Source organism: Diorhabda carinulata, chromosome 1 (assembly GCF_026250575.1).
Source record: "Diorhabda carinulata isolate Delta chromosome 1, icDioCari1.1, whole genome shotgun sequence".
In the NCBI taxonomy this organism is placed as follows: Eukaryota; Metazoa; Arthropoda; class Insecta; order Coleoptera; family Chrysomelidae; genus Diorhabda; species Diorhabda carinulata.
This window is the reverse complement of record NC_079460.1, coordinates 14491257-14510530: the sequence shown is the minus strand read 5'-3', so window position 1 is coordinate 14510530 and position 19274 is coordinate 14491257. Positions and strand designations below refer to the sequence as shown.

At 30.9% G+C, this 19274-nt stretch overlaps 1 protein-coding gene across 1 annotated transcript; it reads left to right on the top strand.

Annotated features, from left to right (window-relative positions):
- Window positions 1-1629: 1629 nt before the first annotated feature.
- On the top strand, window positions 1630-19200 carry LOC130900141 (potassium voltage-gated channel protein Shal). The gene is made up of 4 exons (XM_057810536.1): window positions 1630-3614; window positions 12921-13083; window positions 14141-14353; window positions 14752-19200. The coding sequence occupies exons 1-4, from the start codon at window positions 2503-2505 to the stop codon at window positions 14974-14976; spliced, it is 1713 nt and encodes a 570-aa protein (XP_057666519.1). The 5' UTR covers window positions 1630-2502; the 3' UTR covers window positions 14977-19200.
- Window positions 19201-19274: the final 74 nt, after the last annotated feature.

Here is a 19274-nt window from a genome sequence, read left to right as displayed (position 1 = left end):
TGAGACGAATTGAAGTTTAAATATCTTGAGGACCAAGTTGGTTTCTTATACCATGTTTTTGTTAATTTTATATAATATGACATTAAGAAAATTGATTCTATTATTTTGCTCAACCTCGATCGTGAATTGAAGTTTTTCTTGATAAGAATTGAATTTTTCACTTATGTTTTCAATTTGATCTTTTGGTACAGCAGTAATGCAATCATCTACATATCGGAAAAAGAATGTAATATCTATATCAAGTTTCCTCAAGATCAATTGTGCTATAACACTTGAAATGTAAGCTCCCATTGCACAACCATCAATTTGTTTGTATATTTCATTCTCATATTTGAAATATGTATGTATTTCTTTAATTTCTTATTTCTTAGAACTTTTGATATATTAAAGCATTTTTTGGTAATTTTTAAAAGAAAGATAAATTTTGACGTCTTTATCAAAAGGTCTAAGAAATAAGAAATTGAGGAAATTTTTAAATATATATCTATATATATATATATATATATATATATATATATATATATATATATATATATATATATATATGAATTGTAAAGAAGTCTTTGCCGGAAACGCCAAAGTGGACTAACTTTAATATTTTCCGAGCTTTCGAATACTTATGTATTCATCGACTGGGGAATAATTAATTAAGATTTCCGATGATTTTTGATATTGTTAATGCTTGTAAAAATTTTAAACTCATAAAATTCAGAATTCAATATTTAAATTGGCGTTGATAGAAATATATAAGTATATATATATATATATATATATATATATATATATATATATATATATATATATATATGCATATTTCTAACTAATTTCCTAATTGTTAGATATTTTATAAATTTCTTTAAATTTATGAATTGAATTCTTATTATGAATTAAATATTAGGAGCCAAATATATTATATTAGAAGACGCATTTTTGTTGAAAAATCATATTAATATGATGAGATTGTAGTGAAATTTTAGTTAATTTGGTTTAGTGTTTTATCTTGTGAAATCAAAACATGTAGAGAAAAAAGCGAAGAAAAATTATAATTAAATCTCAATTTTATCCATTTTAAACACTACATTTTATAGTTTATGAGAAAATAGCTTTTTCACAGCGACATATAAAGTAAATCTCGTTCACATTAATTACTAAAACAGCCTTGTTAAATACAGTTCATATTATTTCGATTTCAACATTTAAACTTTTCCATAATTGTCTGTATTACCAAAATAAAAAATCGGCTACTGGTAAAAATAAAGTAGTTAATGAAACAACACTTAATGCTATGTTTAGAACAAAAGAGATAATTATTATGAGTAAGACAGCAATAATGGTATTTAGATCTATTCGACGCAATGCACTCGGAAGATTTGAATCGATTAAAAGGAACATGCGTCGTATAATTTAGTAAACTTCACATAAGCGCATGTGCCGGTAGAAAGTTGGATGTTGAGATGTCTTGATCAGTAGATTTAAGCATAGACGTACAAAAAAAAATCTGTAAATACACTATATTCCATTCCAAGAGAGATCTAAATATAACAAATTGATTCATAATAACAAGACTAAAGGAATGTTCATCTTTTAATGTAGAATTATATATAATTTGACTTTATTGTCACGGCTGTAAATAATTATTTAGATTGGAAAAAAATAGAGATTTCTTGTTACTTCGATAAATGGCTTGAAGTTAACATAAATACACACTTTTGATGCGTAACCATAAAAATTTGAAATATATCTGTCCTAAATCCAACTGTTTATTTTTAATACTCCAATTTCATGTAAAGTTGAAAACCTACGTTTATCATTATAAAATGAACATTTTGGAATAAGTATTTGTATTCACCATTATTAACTTATACAGTCTCTATAACAATTGTTTAAACATGAATCACTGCAATTTCTGAAAAATCCGCATTCATTATTTTAGGAACGTCTCTGGTTTTATTAATTTTTCGGCGGGAATCGATGGGCTTTGCTCGAAAGCGTAAACGTAAGCATAGCGGCGTTGCCCAGACGAGACATCGTGCCGCGCCGCGTCTAAAATTCCTGAAACACGCTGTTTGATCGTTATCCCCGCTCACTTCCCTTCTCTCTCGTTCTATCACATTCGGTAGTTGGCTTGACTCTATCCTCGATTCCTCGACGCCGTTGCAGCAGTGCTCTAGGTTCAGATTACATATTGAAACAAAGAATGATAATTTAATATCGCGCGCACGTATTTTCCAATATTTACATCTTCCTAATTGACTTAGTGTACTTCAATAGTCATGTATGGATAAACGTACATGTAAATGCAGACTGGCTCTCCGGTTCTGCGTTAATTACTACAAAACAAATAACACGGTGGTGAGTGTTAGTTGAAATTTCATTAAAATTTCCATTCACAGCAGCCTTAACGTGGAAGTGAGATAGTTAATAGTGTTATAAGGATTCGATAGAATCATTTAGTCAATATTCAAAGAAAATAAATATTGTGTGAACATTCCTCCTCATAGCATGGCCTCGGTCGCCGCTTGGCTGCCTTTCGCGCGGGCGGCGGCCATAGGTTGGGTGCCCATAGCTACACATCCTTTACCTCCACCCCCTGTACCAAAAGACAGAAGAAAGGCCGATGACGAAAAGTTGCTAATTAATGTGTCCGGGCGACGTTTCGAAACTTGGAGAAATACATTGGAAAAATATCCAGACACTCTCTTAGGATCGAACGAAAGAGAGTTTTTCTACGATGAAGATGTTAAAGAATACTTCTTTGATAGAGATCCGGATATTTTCAGACATATTTTGAATTACTATAGAACAGGTAAATTACATTACCCTAAACACGAATGTTTAACAAGTTACGATGAAGAGTTAGCATTTTTCGGTATACTTCCCGATGTCATAGGAGACTGTTGTTATGAAGACTACAGAGATAGAAAACGAGAAAATGCCGAAAGACTTATGGATGATAAACTCTCAGAAAATGGCGATCAACATCTTCAGCAATTAACGAACATAAGACAAAAAATGTGGAGGGCATTCGAAAATCCTCATACATCAACAGCTGCCCTAGTATTTTACTATGTAACAGGGTTTTTCATAGCAGTTTCAGTAATGGCAAACGTTGTCGAAACAGTACCATGCGGTAGTAGACCTGGAGGAGCTGGTTCTTTGCCTTGTGGAGAACGTTATAAGATAGTGTTTTTCTGCTTAGACACAGCCTGTGTAATGATATTTACGGCAGAGTATCTTCTCAGGATGTTCGCGGCACCAAATCGTTATAAATTTGTAAGGTCAGTCATGAGTATTATAGATGTAGTTGCTATTTTACCATATTATATAGGACTGGGTATTACAGACAATGATGATGTTTCTGGTGCATTTGTTACTTTACGAGTATTTAGAGTTTTCAGAATTTTCAAATTTTCAAGACATTCTCAAGGTCTTCGAATTTTGGGCTACACACTTAAATCTTGCGCTTCCGAATTAGGATTTCTTGTATTTTCATTGGCAATGGCGATCATTATATTTGCAACTGTAATGTTCTATGCCGAAAAAAATGTTGGGAAAACCTTTACGTCAATTCCAGCAGCATTTTGGTACACCATAGTCACAATGACCACGTTGGGGTAAGTTAATATTTATTTGTATTTAATTCAAGACCAAATTATCAAATTGTATATTTTCTTTCCAAATACGTTGTTTCCGCTACCAATATACAGTCATTTGTCAATTTTATCATAACATTTAGATTTCATGTGAATTTAATGGTATTTATATTTGATAATTCAATATAAATTTCATGAGGATTTTTTATATACATATTTTCGTTTTAAATAATTCAGTATTTTTGTAGGAAGATATATAAATTGAAACTAGTGTAGTTGGAGAAAGAAAAATTTCATGTAAAATGATTTTATTTGAATGATATGAAAATATCGCAAATTAATAGATCATTTACCACATGATGATTTCTCGTATTTGTTTTGTTATAAGATTTTTTCACAATATTTTTATACTAATTAGTACTATTAGTAAAACAATTTGAATTAGGAAATTGGAATATAAATTGATGATAAACATAAACATTAAAATAGGTAAACTAATTCCTTATAACATTTTACAAAAATTTTGGGGAAAATGTAAAGGAAAGAACTAGAACAATTTAAAATTAAAACAAAAAACATTAAAATTGATAACTAAATATTGAAACAACAACCTATCGATAAAAATACAGATGAATTAAAAGCAAAGTGGATCGAAAAGTTAACTGATTTTGAAATACCAGATAAAGTTAATGATGTTCTATATTTAGTCCCAATTTTACAAAAAATATTTATAATGACAAATATCCTATGTAATATTGAATACAGCACCAATCATTTAAATAACAAAACTCAAAATAAAAGAAGATTGCATACATTTAATATTATCACTAATTTAATAAATTGAAAAACAAAAAACTACAGCAATATTAAACTTCAAATTATAACTAAAAACAAAGAATTATAATATCGTTATATGTAGGTTCTTTATATACAAGTATTCATATTACGATTGTAAAAGATATATGAATGACAAAATGGGACAAAATTGAAGAATACAGACATACCTCAAAACGAATTCATACCAGCTATAGAAATATCAGGTGTTATAGCTTAATTACTAATAGAAGATATTAGGCAAACTTAATATGAATATTTTTTACGTAGATGATCTGCATATACGTAATGCATGCATCGTTACTATACCGAAAAATCAAATTGAACACATAAATCTAAAATTCAATTCTCATCACAAAAAGTTCAATTCACAGTCGAAATTAATCGAACAAAAAATAATATTAATGTTCTTGATGCCACATTATATAAGTCATTAAGGTCATAGGTTATAAATGTTACACTGAACTAAAATATTAAACCCCTAAATATGAAAATAATATTGTATATCAAGTACCTTGCAATGATTGTGATGTTGTTTACATTGGACAGATATCATAGTATTTAGAAAATAGATTAAAAGGTTATAAAACCATGAGATATTAAAAGAAAACATACAATCAATTTTAAAGATTTGAAAATTCTCGAAACGGTATCAAGAAGAGAATTTTTGGAAATTGTTCACATACATTGGACGATAATCAATGATAAAAAAGACCTAAACAATTTAAGTAAAATTTATAGTTCTATTGTATAAATTCTGATACAACTACTTTCTTTCAACTTTTTTGTTTTGATTTTATTTTTATTTTGATATCCATGATGTAGGTGAATTATTGATTAATATAATTGCGCAAATTGTCAACGTGAATTGATATTATGATAAAGACATAACTAGGTCGGAACGGAACGAAAAAGTTCCTGTTATTTTAAACTGATTTTCTTTGAAAGGAGACCTACAATCAAAACAAGTAATCAAATTATATATCAATATCAATGTGGTGTATTATGTATACCAGTTTTCCATTTAACTGACTAACAAGCCATAAGAACTTGAGTACATAAGAATTCATTACCCGTGTAAATTTTGGATATTACGGTTTTGTTCTAATTCTAAATTAGAATTATTTGCTTATTTTGAGATTTCTTACTATGTGTTTCTGTGTTTTTTCAGTTTATTTCAAGTGTTCCATTTTATTTACTCTGTGACTATGTATCAAATAAAGGATAAAGTACAGTGCATTTTAAAATGACCGAGGTGTAATATAAAATTTTGCTGAGCAGCCAACAACACTATTTACAACTTAATAGCGCTGTCTGAATTGACTCTGCTGCAATAAATTATAGAGAGTAAAAAATATTTTGTATTTTATTGTTCAATTTCTTATAATATTTGACCAATTTCCTATAAAATTTGACTCATCTATCAATTTTATGATTTGATTTATATTTAACTTTTATAGTTTAATTTCTATCTAGTGCTACTAAAATAGAACATACTATATAGGAACCTTGTTTTTTGTTTGCTTTTTACGTAATTCTTGGCGTACCTAATTATATTGCGTTTCAATTTATTGAATCATGAATAAATATTGCATAAATAACTAGAATTTTTTGATGAGTTTAACTAAGAATTCTTCATAAATTTTTTCTTACGATATGGTTATTATATCCAATAAAAAAAATTGCCAATATATTATTCCTATGCTTAATATAAAATGAATCAAGATAATTATCAAAGTTTTCCCTGAATTTACAACTTCATCCCCCCGCGAACGACAATTTTGAAATTACGCATGCGTAATTTATTCAGAATTTGACCCGTGAACAAAGCTATTTCTACATTTATTTAAGCATATACAAACTAGGTATTACGATTGCACTGACAATACTGACCCTAGTCACTCATTTTTTGGTCGTCTGTTGAGTTTATATTTTATCCACTATAATACTGTGGAATTATAACTAAAAACGTATTCACTAAATAATAAAATGTCAATTTTTATTTTATCGTATAAAAAATATGCATTATTTAGGAATATTTACAGATTAACGGTGAATCACTCCGCTTTGAGTTTTTTTCTTTCAACCTATCACAGCTTCTTGCTCACTTCCCACATTATTCTGTTTCACCCCTTTCTATCCTCCACGATTTCTCTCCAGTTCATCTCCCAGCATGCTGCAATATCCTGCATTACATATTATTCCCATCGGCTTTGGCGATACGATGGGTGGCTTTTACTCTGGTACCTATCCAAGGCTCTTGGATCTCTATTTGCATATGTCCAAACTATTTAAGCCCCTGGATTTTTATCACTGTTACCATATCATTATCTTTCACCTCGTTCTTGATCTCGTGATCATGAACCTTTTCACGTATTCTTTTGATCTGTCCCAGTATCTTCCTAAAGATCTTCCTCTCCAATATGCTAGGATCTTCTTCGTCCTTTCTTGAAAGGCAAATGGTTTCAGCACCATATGTAATGTTTGGTCTAATTCCTGTTCTGTATATTCTCAACTCTGTGATCGTGCTCAGATCTTTAATCCTCAGAAAATTTACATATCTCCAGTACGCTCTATTTGCCGCTCTGATTCTTTCCGCTACTTTTATGCTTCTATTATTTGTCTCGCCTATTGTCACACCCATATACTTTGAACCTCTCTTTGACTTCTCATTATTTGTCCTTCTCTTGGTTACCAACATATATTTTATTTTTGGACATTAACCTCCAATCCGATTTCACCGACCTTTCCGTTAACTGCACTATACATTTCTCTAGGCTTCTTATCCAATGCCAGACTTGCCAGGTCATCAGCGTATGCTACTATCTGTGTATTGTTTTGGGATGATAAAATGAATTAGTTAACAATGAGGAATGGACGAAATGTCTGTCGACCACAAAAACTGATGAATACTTAACAAAATTGATCAAACATTTTTCTTTAAACAGAAGATTGAGTGAATGTGTTATTAACTAACTAGTTAACACTTAACTAGTGAATAAAAAGCATATGTTTGAAATTGAAAGATTATGTTGAGCCAAAAATTTAGATTTCTTAACGGAAAATCTCGCCCTAAAAAGGTCTGTCAGGGTCGAAAGTCTGGGTTATGGTCATTATTTTCTTCCATTATAAGTATATAGTATGATCGGAGTTAGTTCCAAGATGACAACTGTAAAAGGTTTAAAAATCGTGATATCATTTGTCGTGATATACAATAGGTTACACTAAGAGAACAACCTCAAATTGCTACAAGAGAAATAATATTTTCTCATTACAAAGTCATATATTGTTTAGAAAAATCACCAAACGTGAAAGAATGGTCAATCTCAATCTCAATACCACAATGAAAATTAGGTATTCCATAATCATTTACGTCTGATTTACACTTATACACATTTTATTGTAGTTTCCATAAGGAAAACTTTCCTCAGTGTAACCTGTTATGCTTTCCCCACCTAAAAATTTTGCATGCCAGCATGGCTTTGTACTTCTTGGGTTAGTAGTTAACCCTTCAATTCCAACTGATTTTTCATTATCGCTATGACTATGTTTACAGAAAGTCTTCTCAAACGTACGTTCTCTCCCGTTATTCTGCAATAAAAATGTCTATATACTTCTCACTATCCCTTTATGCAATTATACGAATGATTAGACGAATGAAGAAAACACCTTCAGCATTTTATTTGCTCCCTAGCGACTTGGATTCCTTGCGTGAGTTATATTATCGCTTCCACAACGCGTATGGTATTGGTTCAGTTGAAGCAGATCTTTCCGCCTTCAGGTCTTTTTATTCAACGGAGAAACTTCTACAGCTTCAAAAAATTAGGGAAAGCCATAGTAAATATTATTCCAGTAGTTCTCGAGGTGAATGTAAAAATTTTTAGTTAAAATGACGCAATCGGAGAAGTAAGCATCCTGTGAAAGATTTAAAGATAGCATGCTGAGCTTGTTTCTTATTATTATTCAATCCCTAAGACACAAAACAGATTAATTTTCTAGAAATTGTTGCCATCACTGAACATTGGTTAAATGATAATGAGCTGGTCCACTGAAGGTATACCTATATCTACAAAAAAAAATGCTATCTTTATCTCACCTAAGGAAATTCTCGGATAGTGTCTTCCTCAAAACTTACGTGAAACTATACAGAAAACTCAAAAGACAATAGAGGCTGCCAAAGATATTTTAATAATAGGAGATTTGCCAATTTTCGTTATGTTTGAAAGAAACATGGATCATTGTGAATGATCTAAGAAATAAAGCTTCTTCATCGAGCATAATCTCTACTTTACCTGATAACCTCAATAATTACTTTGTGAATGTAGTCAAAAATGTATCAAATTCTATAACTCCTCACGATTCGCTTTCATATCTCCCTGATGCTATTGCTAACTTACACAGTTTCTTCTTTATGCCCGTAGTTTTAGCAGAGCTTCGCAGTACAATGGCATCAAGGATAAATATTCATCTGGAACTGATGGACTTACATTAAAAATGTTTTCGAGTCTGCCCGATTGCACATTAAATCACCTTACCGCTTTAATTAATGTTTCATTTCAAAATGGCACTTTTCCCAATTGCCTTAAGACGGTTAGAATTATTCCTCTGCGTAAAGGAGGAGTTAAAAATCAAGCATCGAATTATCGCTCAATCGCACTCCTTTCCACCAATCCAATCTAAGATTGGTCAAAAAGAGGCTTTTACCATTTCTGTTTAAATACAAAAAACTTACTACCCTCAATTTGGGTTTTTTACTAACAAATACACAAATATTCTACCTCCTAAATAATGTCTACTCTAGCCTTAACAGCCATCACTCCAACGCAACAACTTTTTGTGATGTTTCAAAAGTTTTCGATTGTGTTAATCATAATATTTTAATTAACAAATTGCAGTACTGCGGTTTCAGGGGAACACATACCTTACCAACTCAGCTTGTAAGGGTTGATACAACGATGTCTTTTCAAGCCAATAGAATATGGAGTGCCCCAAGGCTCAGTACTAAACCCTACTTTGATTCTTCTGTTTATAAACGATATCGCCTATCTAGACATCGGTGGTACATAAAACATGTCTATTTGCAGACAACACTAGTTTCTCTTGGCGCAACCCTGATCTTACGGCACTTCATAGGACCATATGTAGTGACCTAATCACTATCAAATCATGGTGCGATCCTAATCTTCCCTGTCTCAACCTTTCTAAAATTGAAGTTTTACGATTTAAAAATATATTGATGCCCTTTTTATTAAATAACACCACCATTGACGTCGTTAAATCTGTAAAATTCTTATGGCTTGATGTGGACAATTCCTTGAAATGGGAGTTAGGTACATATTGCCGCCTTATTTTAAAAATTAAGTTCCTCCTGTTTTGCGTTGAGATCAGTTTCCGAGGAACTGAACTTATCCACCTCCTCAACAGTCTATTATGCCCCCATTGAGACGCATCTCCGATATGCCCTCTTCTTCTGGGGTACGTGTGGTACGACTCAATTTGAGCGATTCTTCACACTACAGAAGAGAGCTGTTAGATATTTACTAGGACTAAACAGCAGGGTTCACTGTAGAGACTTCTTTAAAAGATCAAAAATTTTGAAACTTCCTTCCAATTTCAGAAAGATCGTTGCACGGCTATCCACTTATTAACGCGGAACATGTCCAGAATTAGCTAAGGGCTCAACATTTTACAGAAAAAATACAATTACTTGCCAACTGAAATAAAATTAATATTTTATAAGTGCTTTCTACTCATACTGCATACTGGTTTAATTTTTACTATGGACTTACCCATAATTTTGTTACTCATTGTGGGTTTCTTCTGTATATTGAATATTGTTTTATTTGTATCTTATTCATATTTAATTATTTTCATGTTGGTTTTTTAGTTTTTACAAGCTTTTGTCCCCAAATTGTAACAATTTTTTTACAATAAAGCATTTCTCTCTTTCTGTCTTTTTCTCTTTCTCTCTTCTCTCTTCTTGTCTTTCTCTCTTTCTCTCTTTCCTCTTTTCTCTCTTTCTCTCTTTCTCTCTTTCTCTTCTTTCTCTCTTCTCTCTTTCTCTCTTCTCTCCTCTCTTTCTCTCTTTCTCTCTTTCTCTCTTTCTCCTTCTCTCTTTCTCCTCTTTCTCTCGTTCTCTCTTCTCTCTTCTCTTCTTCTCTCTTTCCTCCATCTTCTCTCTTTCTCTCTTCTTCTCATCTTTCTCTCTTTCTCTCTTTCTCTCTTTCTCTCTCTTTCTCTTTCTCTCTTCTCTTTCTTCTGTTCTATGTAATCCTATACCAGAATATTTCGTATTGTCGGTAATGATTATGGCACTGGCCATTGAGAAAACGGTTGGTATGAATAAGTTTGAAATAAATGAGTGGAAGAAATTAAGCGTAACAAATTTTTGGATCGTGACTTGAAAAAATGGTAGAGACAGACGAAATTCCCCTTCTACTTCCATCGCCATTTGTGTGATTGGAGGTACCCCATTCAGATGGAGTAGGATAGAATCGAAAGTATCTCTTCCATGACGATACTGTATCAATATATCGTACCATCAGTTTGGTTGAAGTATGAACTATTGGGTCTGCTCAGCAATTTGGTTTTAGTTTCTTCGAACGCTAACTGGCGTTATCTTCACTTCCAATTGCGAACCACTGGTCGGGTAGAAATCTAGCGTAGTCAACGATAATATATATTCCGATGGTAATGTCAATCGACGTTTTTGTCTATTCTTGCCTCCCTTTCTTTGCTTATCTTTATCATTATTTAATCCTAGCAGACATGTGTTTTATTAAGTTTTCTCGCTCCTTCAATTTTTATATCTACCGCTTGCGCTTCTTTTAGTAATGTCTCCGACTTGTTCTTTACGGGCCGGGATAGTCATTGTATTTTATTTGTGAGTAGTATATTTCTAACAACTGTGCGCAGTAACTTATTGTCTTCTTTTGTGTTTTCTAATTCATGTCTATATAACATTTTTTCTTCTCTGATTATTTAAATTCTTTATATACTTTTGTTTCTGTCATTCTTAACATTTTTGACTTCTCCCGACTTTTTGAATTCTTTTCATTCTCTGACCTCGTTTATGGTACATCATCTGCACGACTATCTTCCATTTTTTTCCGCAAAAAGTCAATCTTTTGGACAATTTTTATCGATGATGTATATGATGATAGGATCGAGACATCCTCACTAAAACCTGTCTTCTTTTTTGAAATTGAGACACGACAACTTTTTACAAAATTCAGTTTCACTATTTCCTATTCTGTGTATGAATGAAAAGTAATTATCGACTATCCTTTTGGTTTTTTTCAGATTTTATTATGAGATATTTTGATAACTTGGTTAGAATATATTCATCTTCATACAGCTATCACTACTAACAGTACTTCATGTTCATTGCAGACCCCATAATTTTTTTTATTTTGTAACTCAAATAATATTTAGACTACTTAGTATATAGGTAACTAAACTTCACATAGACGGTATTCCATGTCTATAATGAATAGCATTTAATTTGGTATTTATGATTAGAGGATGGCCATATTTCTTTCCCGTAACCTCTCATCTTATTTTCATTATTCGAAAGTATAGTCAAGTATACAGTAAAACACCTAGATCAAAAGGGTGGATAACTTTATTTATCTCAGTTTTAAAATCTATTTGCTTGAAAGTAGTAGATATTTTTGTTCTAATTTTAACAATTTGTTTCAATCTCCATAAATAATAAAGTCATAAGGTGACTAGATTAATATTTTTTAAGAATTATAAAGTATCGTCATGTCTTACTTTATCTTTGAAGATTATTCAACAGAATTTTTTTTTTGTTTGTGTGTTTTATTTCAGTTGTTTAGTTCTTTAGCGGTTATATTTTAAATAGAATAAGTCTAAATTATCATGTTTAGTTGTAATGTATTTTTTGGTTGTACCAAAAAACCTCATTTCAAGGCAATCTTACGTTTGCTCGCGATTGTATATCGAATAAAGTGTGTGAGGGTACTGGGTTTAATAAAACTTTTGAAAACTTTTTTCTGGGCCTACAGCTATTGTAAGTAGAGTATTGTAATAAATTCAATCGATAGGATAATATGTACAATTGTCATTTTGCTTTGAAATATTTTTTACTTGAAATTTGATTGGTTCTGTTTTTTGATACTTAGAAAAGACGGTAATTTACTAGATGTATACATTTCGGTATTCTGGTTTTACCTAGCATTTTCTTAACTTTTATTAAGTTAATCATATAAGTATTTCATAAAAATTTGCGGTGTGAAATCACATTTATTGTTTCTAAATGCCTAGTTATCTTTGTTCAGTTAATTCGTGGCAGAGAAATATTATTTATCATTTTTATCAATTTCTCCACTTTAGAAATACAAATATTTTACCAGCTTTGGTACCACCCATGCGTACATTTTTTATATATACCAAGGTCAATAGATATTCTAATGTTTATAGGTGATTAAATTGGATGGAAATTTATAAACTGATATGTTCAATTTTCAGTTATGGAGACATGGTGCCGGCAACTATAGCTGGAAAAATAGTTGGTGGAGTTTGTTCTTTAAGTGGTGTCCTGGTTATTGCTTTACCAGTACCTGTTATCGTATCTAATTTTAGCAGAATATATCACCAAAACCAACGAGCAGACAAACGGAAAGCTCAAAGGGTAGATATAATATCAATTAATTCTAGTAGTATTCAATCAAATAATTTCATTATTTTTTACTGGGAGGAGATGAACAACTTTTTGAGGCTTTGAGCATAAAAGTTGTTGCTGTATTATTTTACAATAGTTCTCACGTTAATATTTTACTGATCTTTTTGGCCTCATGATCTGTATATGTTCGTACTATTTAAGGATAGAGACATGAAATTAATAGGTATACTTCTATATTTACACTCGTTGACATAGATACTCGAACACACACTAAAAATTATTTTATTTCAGTAATATTTTGCCATACACATCTAGGAGACCGAAATATCTAATATATGCTTTACACACTCCCTAATGCGACATGATTGAATATGACGATGTACTTTCTTAATTCTCCACCGATTATGTTCCACACCCTACGATCTTAGTGGTCAGGGTAAAATAAAAATTTTAACCACGTGAAGTAATTCAAAGTATGCTTTGTTATGTGTGACGGAGAGTTATCTTGAGGAGAAAATGTTCCAATATTTCTTGAAAAGATAATTGTGCAGTTATTTTGCCTCTGATGAAGACTTAAGGTGACCTCAAGCCGCAAGTATTGGCTTGTACATGCAGCTCAATAAAAAATAGAGGGTTACGACGTTCAAGTTGTGTCTTTTTCACTATCACTCAAGACGATAGTGTTCCGTTCCTAATTCATAATATCTTTTCCGTCTGCAAACACTTCATATTCCAAGGACCTTTCCATGTTCTACAAACTAATGAGTTGATATTGCAATAATTGTCCATGAGAATTATCTCTTGAAGCTAATAATAGGCGACGATCTTTGTGAATTCTTGTGAGGTATCGTTTCAAACTCGTACTCCTATTTATTATATATACTGTATTTTTGACCTAGTTGATGAATTCAACTGTCATACTTGCTATTCTCTTTTACAATGTCAAATTGTCTCTGTTTAAAACTATTGCAAATCAGAGCCACGTATTCCCAATACTCAATAATATCATTACAGCATAATTGAAATTCATGTTTTCAGTCAAGTAAACTGTATATTTATTTTTTAGAAAGCGAGACTAGCTCGTATTCGTATTGCCAAAGCTTCATCGGGAGCAGCATTTGTTAGTAAAAAGAAAGCTGCAGAAGCACGGTTAGCAGCACAAGAATCTGGAATAGAATTGGATGACAATTATAGAGAAGAGGATATTTTCGAATTACAACACCATCATTTATTGCGCTGTCTAGAGAAAACTACCGATAGAGAATTTGTGGAGCTTGAGGTAACAGTTGAAAAAAAGTTTTTGCAACTGACATTGGTATAGGCATCAATATCCTATTTAACAAAAATCAAAGTACTATTATTTTATATTATCTCACTTACCAAAAAAAGTTATGAAGGAGATTTATTTAGTTTGCGTATGAAGAAAAAATTATTCTATTTATGATATTAAAAAAGGATTGGGATGTGAGTTGATTGAGAATTAATAAATTCAGAGAATTTATCTTGTGATTGTTAAGATGCAAAAACCCTAATTTAAATATTTTGAGGACGTTTCGACGAGTTGAAAAATATATTTTAGAGATTATATCGTGAGACTAATTGAGCTTTATACAATCAATTAGTAATATATAAAAATTTCAACTGATTTAAATTCATTTACTTTTTTACGTTTTTCAGGTACCATATAATGGTCATCCAAAACGACCTGGCTCTCCATCTCCAATGGCCAGTCCAGCTCATTCAGCAGTTTCAATGGGACTTCTACAATCTTGTTGTGGTCGTTGTTGCCCAAGAAGGTACCAACAAACCTGTGGGAAATATATGCCCGCTGCATCAGCAGCTCAAACCAACCAAACAGGAAGTGGTTTAGACGGAACATATTTAGTAGAAGCGTCATTTTAAGACATATCACATTTTGATTCTTACAAAATAGTATTATCATACCATCGGCCTAACATCGTTATGACGAACATAGCCTAAAACTAGTGTTATAAAAAATTATGTGAAGTGTCTTTTTTAGTGAAAGAAGTTGAAAAATGCTTAAGTCTACTAGGAACAGTATTACAGAACCATCGTTTTGTAGTTAGATACGGACATTGAGTCTATTATGTTGAAATTTTATTAAATAAAAATTCGATTCTGCGTTTGTACGCTCGTACAATTGGAGACAAACATTAATTTGATAATTCGCACAAAATATTTCTAAAATTGAAATATTTCGTGATATGAATATATGCAGCAATAGCTAATCAGTTTTGTATTATTCAAAAATTTTAAGAAGAATAACATTCATTAATGACTTAAATTGTAGTTTCGAGTGAAGCTATTTCCTCTTGTCGAGCGAGACGTGTACAATTTAAAATACTAACATGTTTACTGACGTATACGCATTTCTATCTAAAAGTGGTAATGGAAATTGGCTCTCTGGTACTTAGACTACGTTAGGGTATTTTGAAGGGGTGAGTTCCTCGTAGAAAATCGCTAGGAGATCATTATAATTAATTATAGGAATAGTTTACAAACATTCTTCGAAGACCAGCTTTCTGGCTGCTAGAAATTACCGTGAATTTTATTTGAATTTACCTTAAAAATGGTATATGAACACTATTCATGACTAGAGTCGTTATTACCGTATTTTTATTTATTCTTGTTATGTCCCGATATATATTTGATATAATGTTTTAACTACGCGAAAAAAACTAAGGACGTCATGTTCAAGTTACTTAATTACGTGTCTGTTCAAGATTATAAAAATCCATGTGACTAAGATAACAATTACTTTATCTGTGATAGGAAATTGCATTTTTTCTCTCACGCCAAACCATTATTCGAGAAGTGTCCGATTTCTGGAAGATTGAGTTAAAATTCAAAGGCAACTTGAATCAGCCAACGATAGAAAATTTTAATTTGAATTATTGTATCAAGAAAAACAATCATTATGAAAATGAAAGTCTATGCTATTCCAAATATGTCATACAAATATACTAAACTGTTGCTAGAAAATTTTGATCAGATTTAAAGTTTCTATTAAGCTGAAATTCAATTACTTCAACAAATGTACTTTAACTAAGGTAATGTTATTCTATTTATTTTTCAAAAGTACAAAATCGTTTATCATTACCATTGTTGATAAAAAAGTACCACTTTTGTTCGAACTTTTTTTGCATAGGATTTAATAAATATAATTAGGAGTGAGTCAGTTTAAATTAGCCTATGCAAAATATAGCTAATCTAATTTCATGTTTCAACAAAATATATATATATATATATTTCTTCAATTTCTTATTTCTCAGTCCTTTTATATATGTATATTCTTCTAAATTTTAGATCTCTTAAAGTTTTAAAATTAGTTTTTTTTTTAAATTATTTTTCAAAAGAATGATAAAAAAAGCTATAAATGATAAAAAATACCTCAATAATTTAAGTAAACTTTATACCTCTATTTTGTAAATTCTAATGAAACTACAAATAATTCAATTGATTACTGCTATATATTTGAGATGTAGAACTAATGAAAAATTAATTTTTCTTATTAAAACAAATTTCTATTTTTAATTTATTCTTATTTTGATATTCATGATGTAGGTGATCTATTGAATTGATTAGTAGTTGAGTAGTTGAGTTTCAAGTTAAACAAATTTGTCTTATTGGACTGGTTATTTTTTAGTGAGGTTTAAATTTGTTTATATTATTTTAAGACAAATTTTTGCCCACATTACTGTCATTTGTTGGTTTCAGCGCGAAAGATAATATTTGAAATTTGATTGAAAGTTTGGTGTGATGAAGTCATTGCCAGTTACTCAACCCTTTTTTTGAGTTGAGAGAAACTGTTTGCCATATTTGCTCTCTCCTCTATGATCCAAAAGGCGACTTCGCTTATGTGATTTTTTCCCGTTTCTGAAATTTTTACTGATATTTTTTGTGTTAGATCTTTTGTTCATGCTGGGCTGGTTACTTTTTATGTAGAAGGATTCTAAAATTACTCTTTTATTTTATTTATTTTCTATACCCAAAATTTTGGCTTCTCCAAAGCTCATTTTGTGGCCTGTATTCATTATATGTTCAGATAGGTCGCAATTACGTCAAAGATTCTGCAATCACACAACTGGTATTGTGTGATGCGTTGTTGTGAAGTTCGAGAGGTTTGGCCTGTGTATTTCTTATCACAATTCATACAAGGATTATTGTTAATGCAATTTTTCTGTTGTGAAGGTTCTTCTTTTTATTTTATTTTTGATTGAATTTTGTTGATTGTTAAAATAATTTTGGTTGCAATTTTTATGTTTTCATTTTTGAGCATTTGTGGAATTTTTTGTGATAATTGGCCTAGTTGTGGTACGGAACCGTATCTTTGTGTGGGGGTTGTTTCATTGTTTTCACTGTTGTTCTACATGTTATTGATTGCATCATTTGTGATAGTGTTCCATATGATTTTAGAGGAGATTTTTTGCATAGCTGTTTTCTATAAGAGTTTGATGTTTAGCTCTTTGTTTTTCAGAGTGGATGACTTAATATGTTTATTCTGTTTTTCAGTACTAGGATCTGATTTATTTTCATATTCATAGGGTAATGGTAATTTATGGATCATCCCAAGTTGGAAGGTATGATGCACCAGTCGTGAGTCGTCATTTCTTGTGATCATTTTGGTGCATAGAAAAGAAAACAATTTAGCATAGAAAAAGAAACCAATAGAGATGTACCTTTTCCTGTTTCCCCTAAGTATTATATATATAAGTGTATTTTATTATTGGTAACGTAGCAATGAAACACCAAAACAACCTAACTTTAGTATATATTCCGATCAACTTGAAAATCATGAGATTCAAAATTTAATATTCAAAATGACGAATGATAGAGTAAATTGTGTTGATTGCTAGAATAATTTTGGTTGCGATTTTTGTGTTTTAATTTTTAAGCTTTTGTTGAATATTTCATGATAATTGGCCCAGTTGTAGTATGGAAACATATCTTAGCGTGGGGGTTGTTTCAGTGGTTTCATTGTTGCTCTGGATATCAATCAATATTTCTATCATTTTGAATATTAAATTTTGAGTCCCGTGATTTTCAAGTTGAATTAATACAATTTAAAGCCACCGCAAATTTTAATTAATTATTTTCCAGACGTTGAATACATAAGTATTCGAAAACTCGGAATATATATTATTTAGTTAGTCTACTTTGGTGTTTCATTGCCACATTCCACAAAAGAAAAAGCTCATCTCTAGCTCGCAAAGACTTCGTTACCATTATATTAAATGACATTGGCTTCAGGTCAACTAATGCTTATCGCATCTGAATTTTTCATTTCTCATATTTGTAATGGCCAATTAACAAACTTTTTTATAGATGCCCTGACATGTTTGAGTTTTATATTAATCGTAACTATTTTGAATCTCAGTATTGGCAAATTTCTATAGAAATGAAGACGATCGTGAATGCACGGGTGTCACAGGTGGGGGAAATTTTTTCATTTTTAGTTGAAAATTACATTTGATCAAATATAAACAATCTGGGGCTACATGCTGTTAAATTTCTAGAGTAACGACGTTATAGTTTGAAATATTCAAAATATTTTTGGAAAACTGTTAGAATATCTAACGTAAAAATGGGATTATTAAGTGTAGGATTGAAGGGTTTGAGTGGTGAGAGAGAATGTTAGGAAAAGAATAGGGTTGGAAAATTCTAAGCACAGACAATAGAATAGTGGAATAAAAAGTTTTAAAATTTTTTGGAAAAGAATTTTTCTTGTAAGTAATTTTTTTTTAACAACGAATAGAGTCTATAATATTTCCCTCTTAAGCAATCTTTTTTCCAAATACAGATACTATCGGAGACTACTGGAGACTACTTTCGTGTGATTTTCTGAGATTTTTGTTGATTTGATCTTCATAATCCATTTTTGCATTGGAAGGTGATTACTTTCGTTAAATCATAACAATCATACAAATAATCACATATTTAATTGAACAAACTATCTCAAGTTATTTTGTTAAATGAATAAATTTGAATATAATATAACTTACGTTTACTAACAATTGTATGCTATGAATAATGTTTATAGATTTTTTATAAGTTAAGAATTTTGTTATTTTCGATCATCTGGAAATTAAAAAACGAAATGAAAAACATTCTTTGATTTCTCCTCTTGAAAACCCGAACCTTAAAAAAATACGTTTGCTTATGTTGAATAAATTCCATTA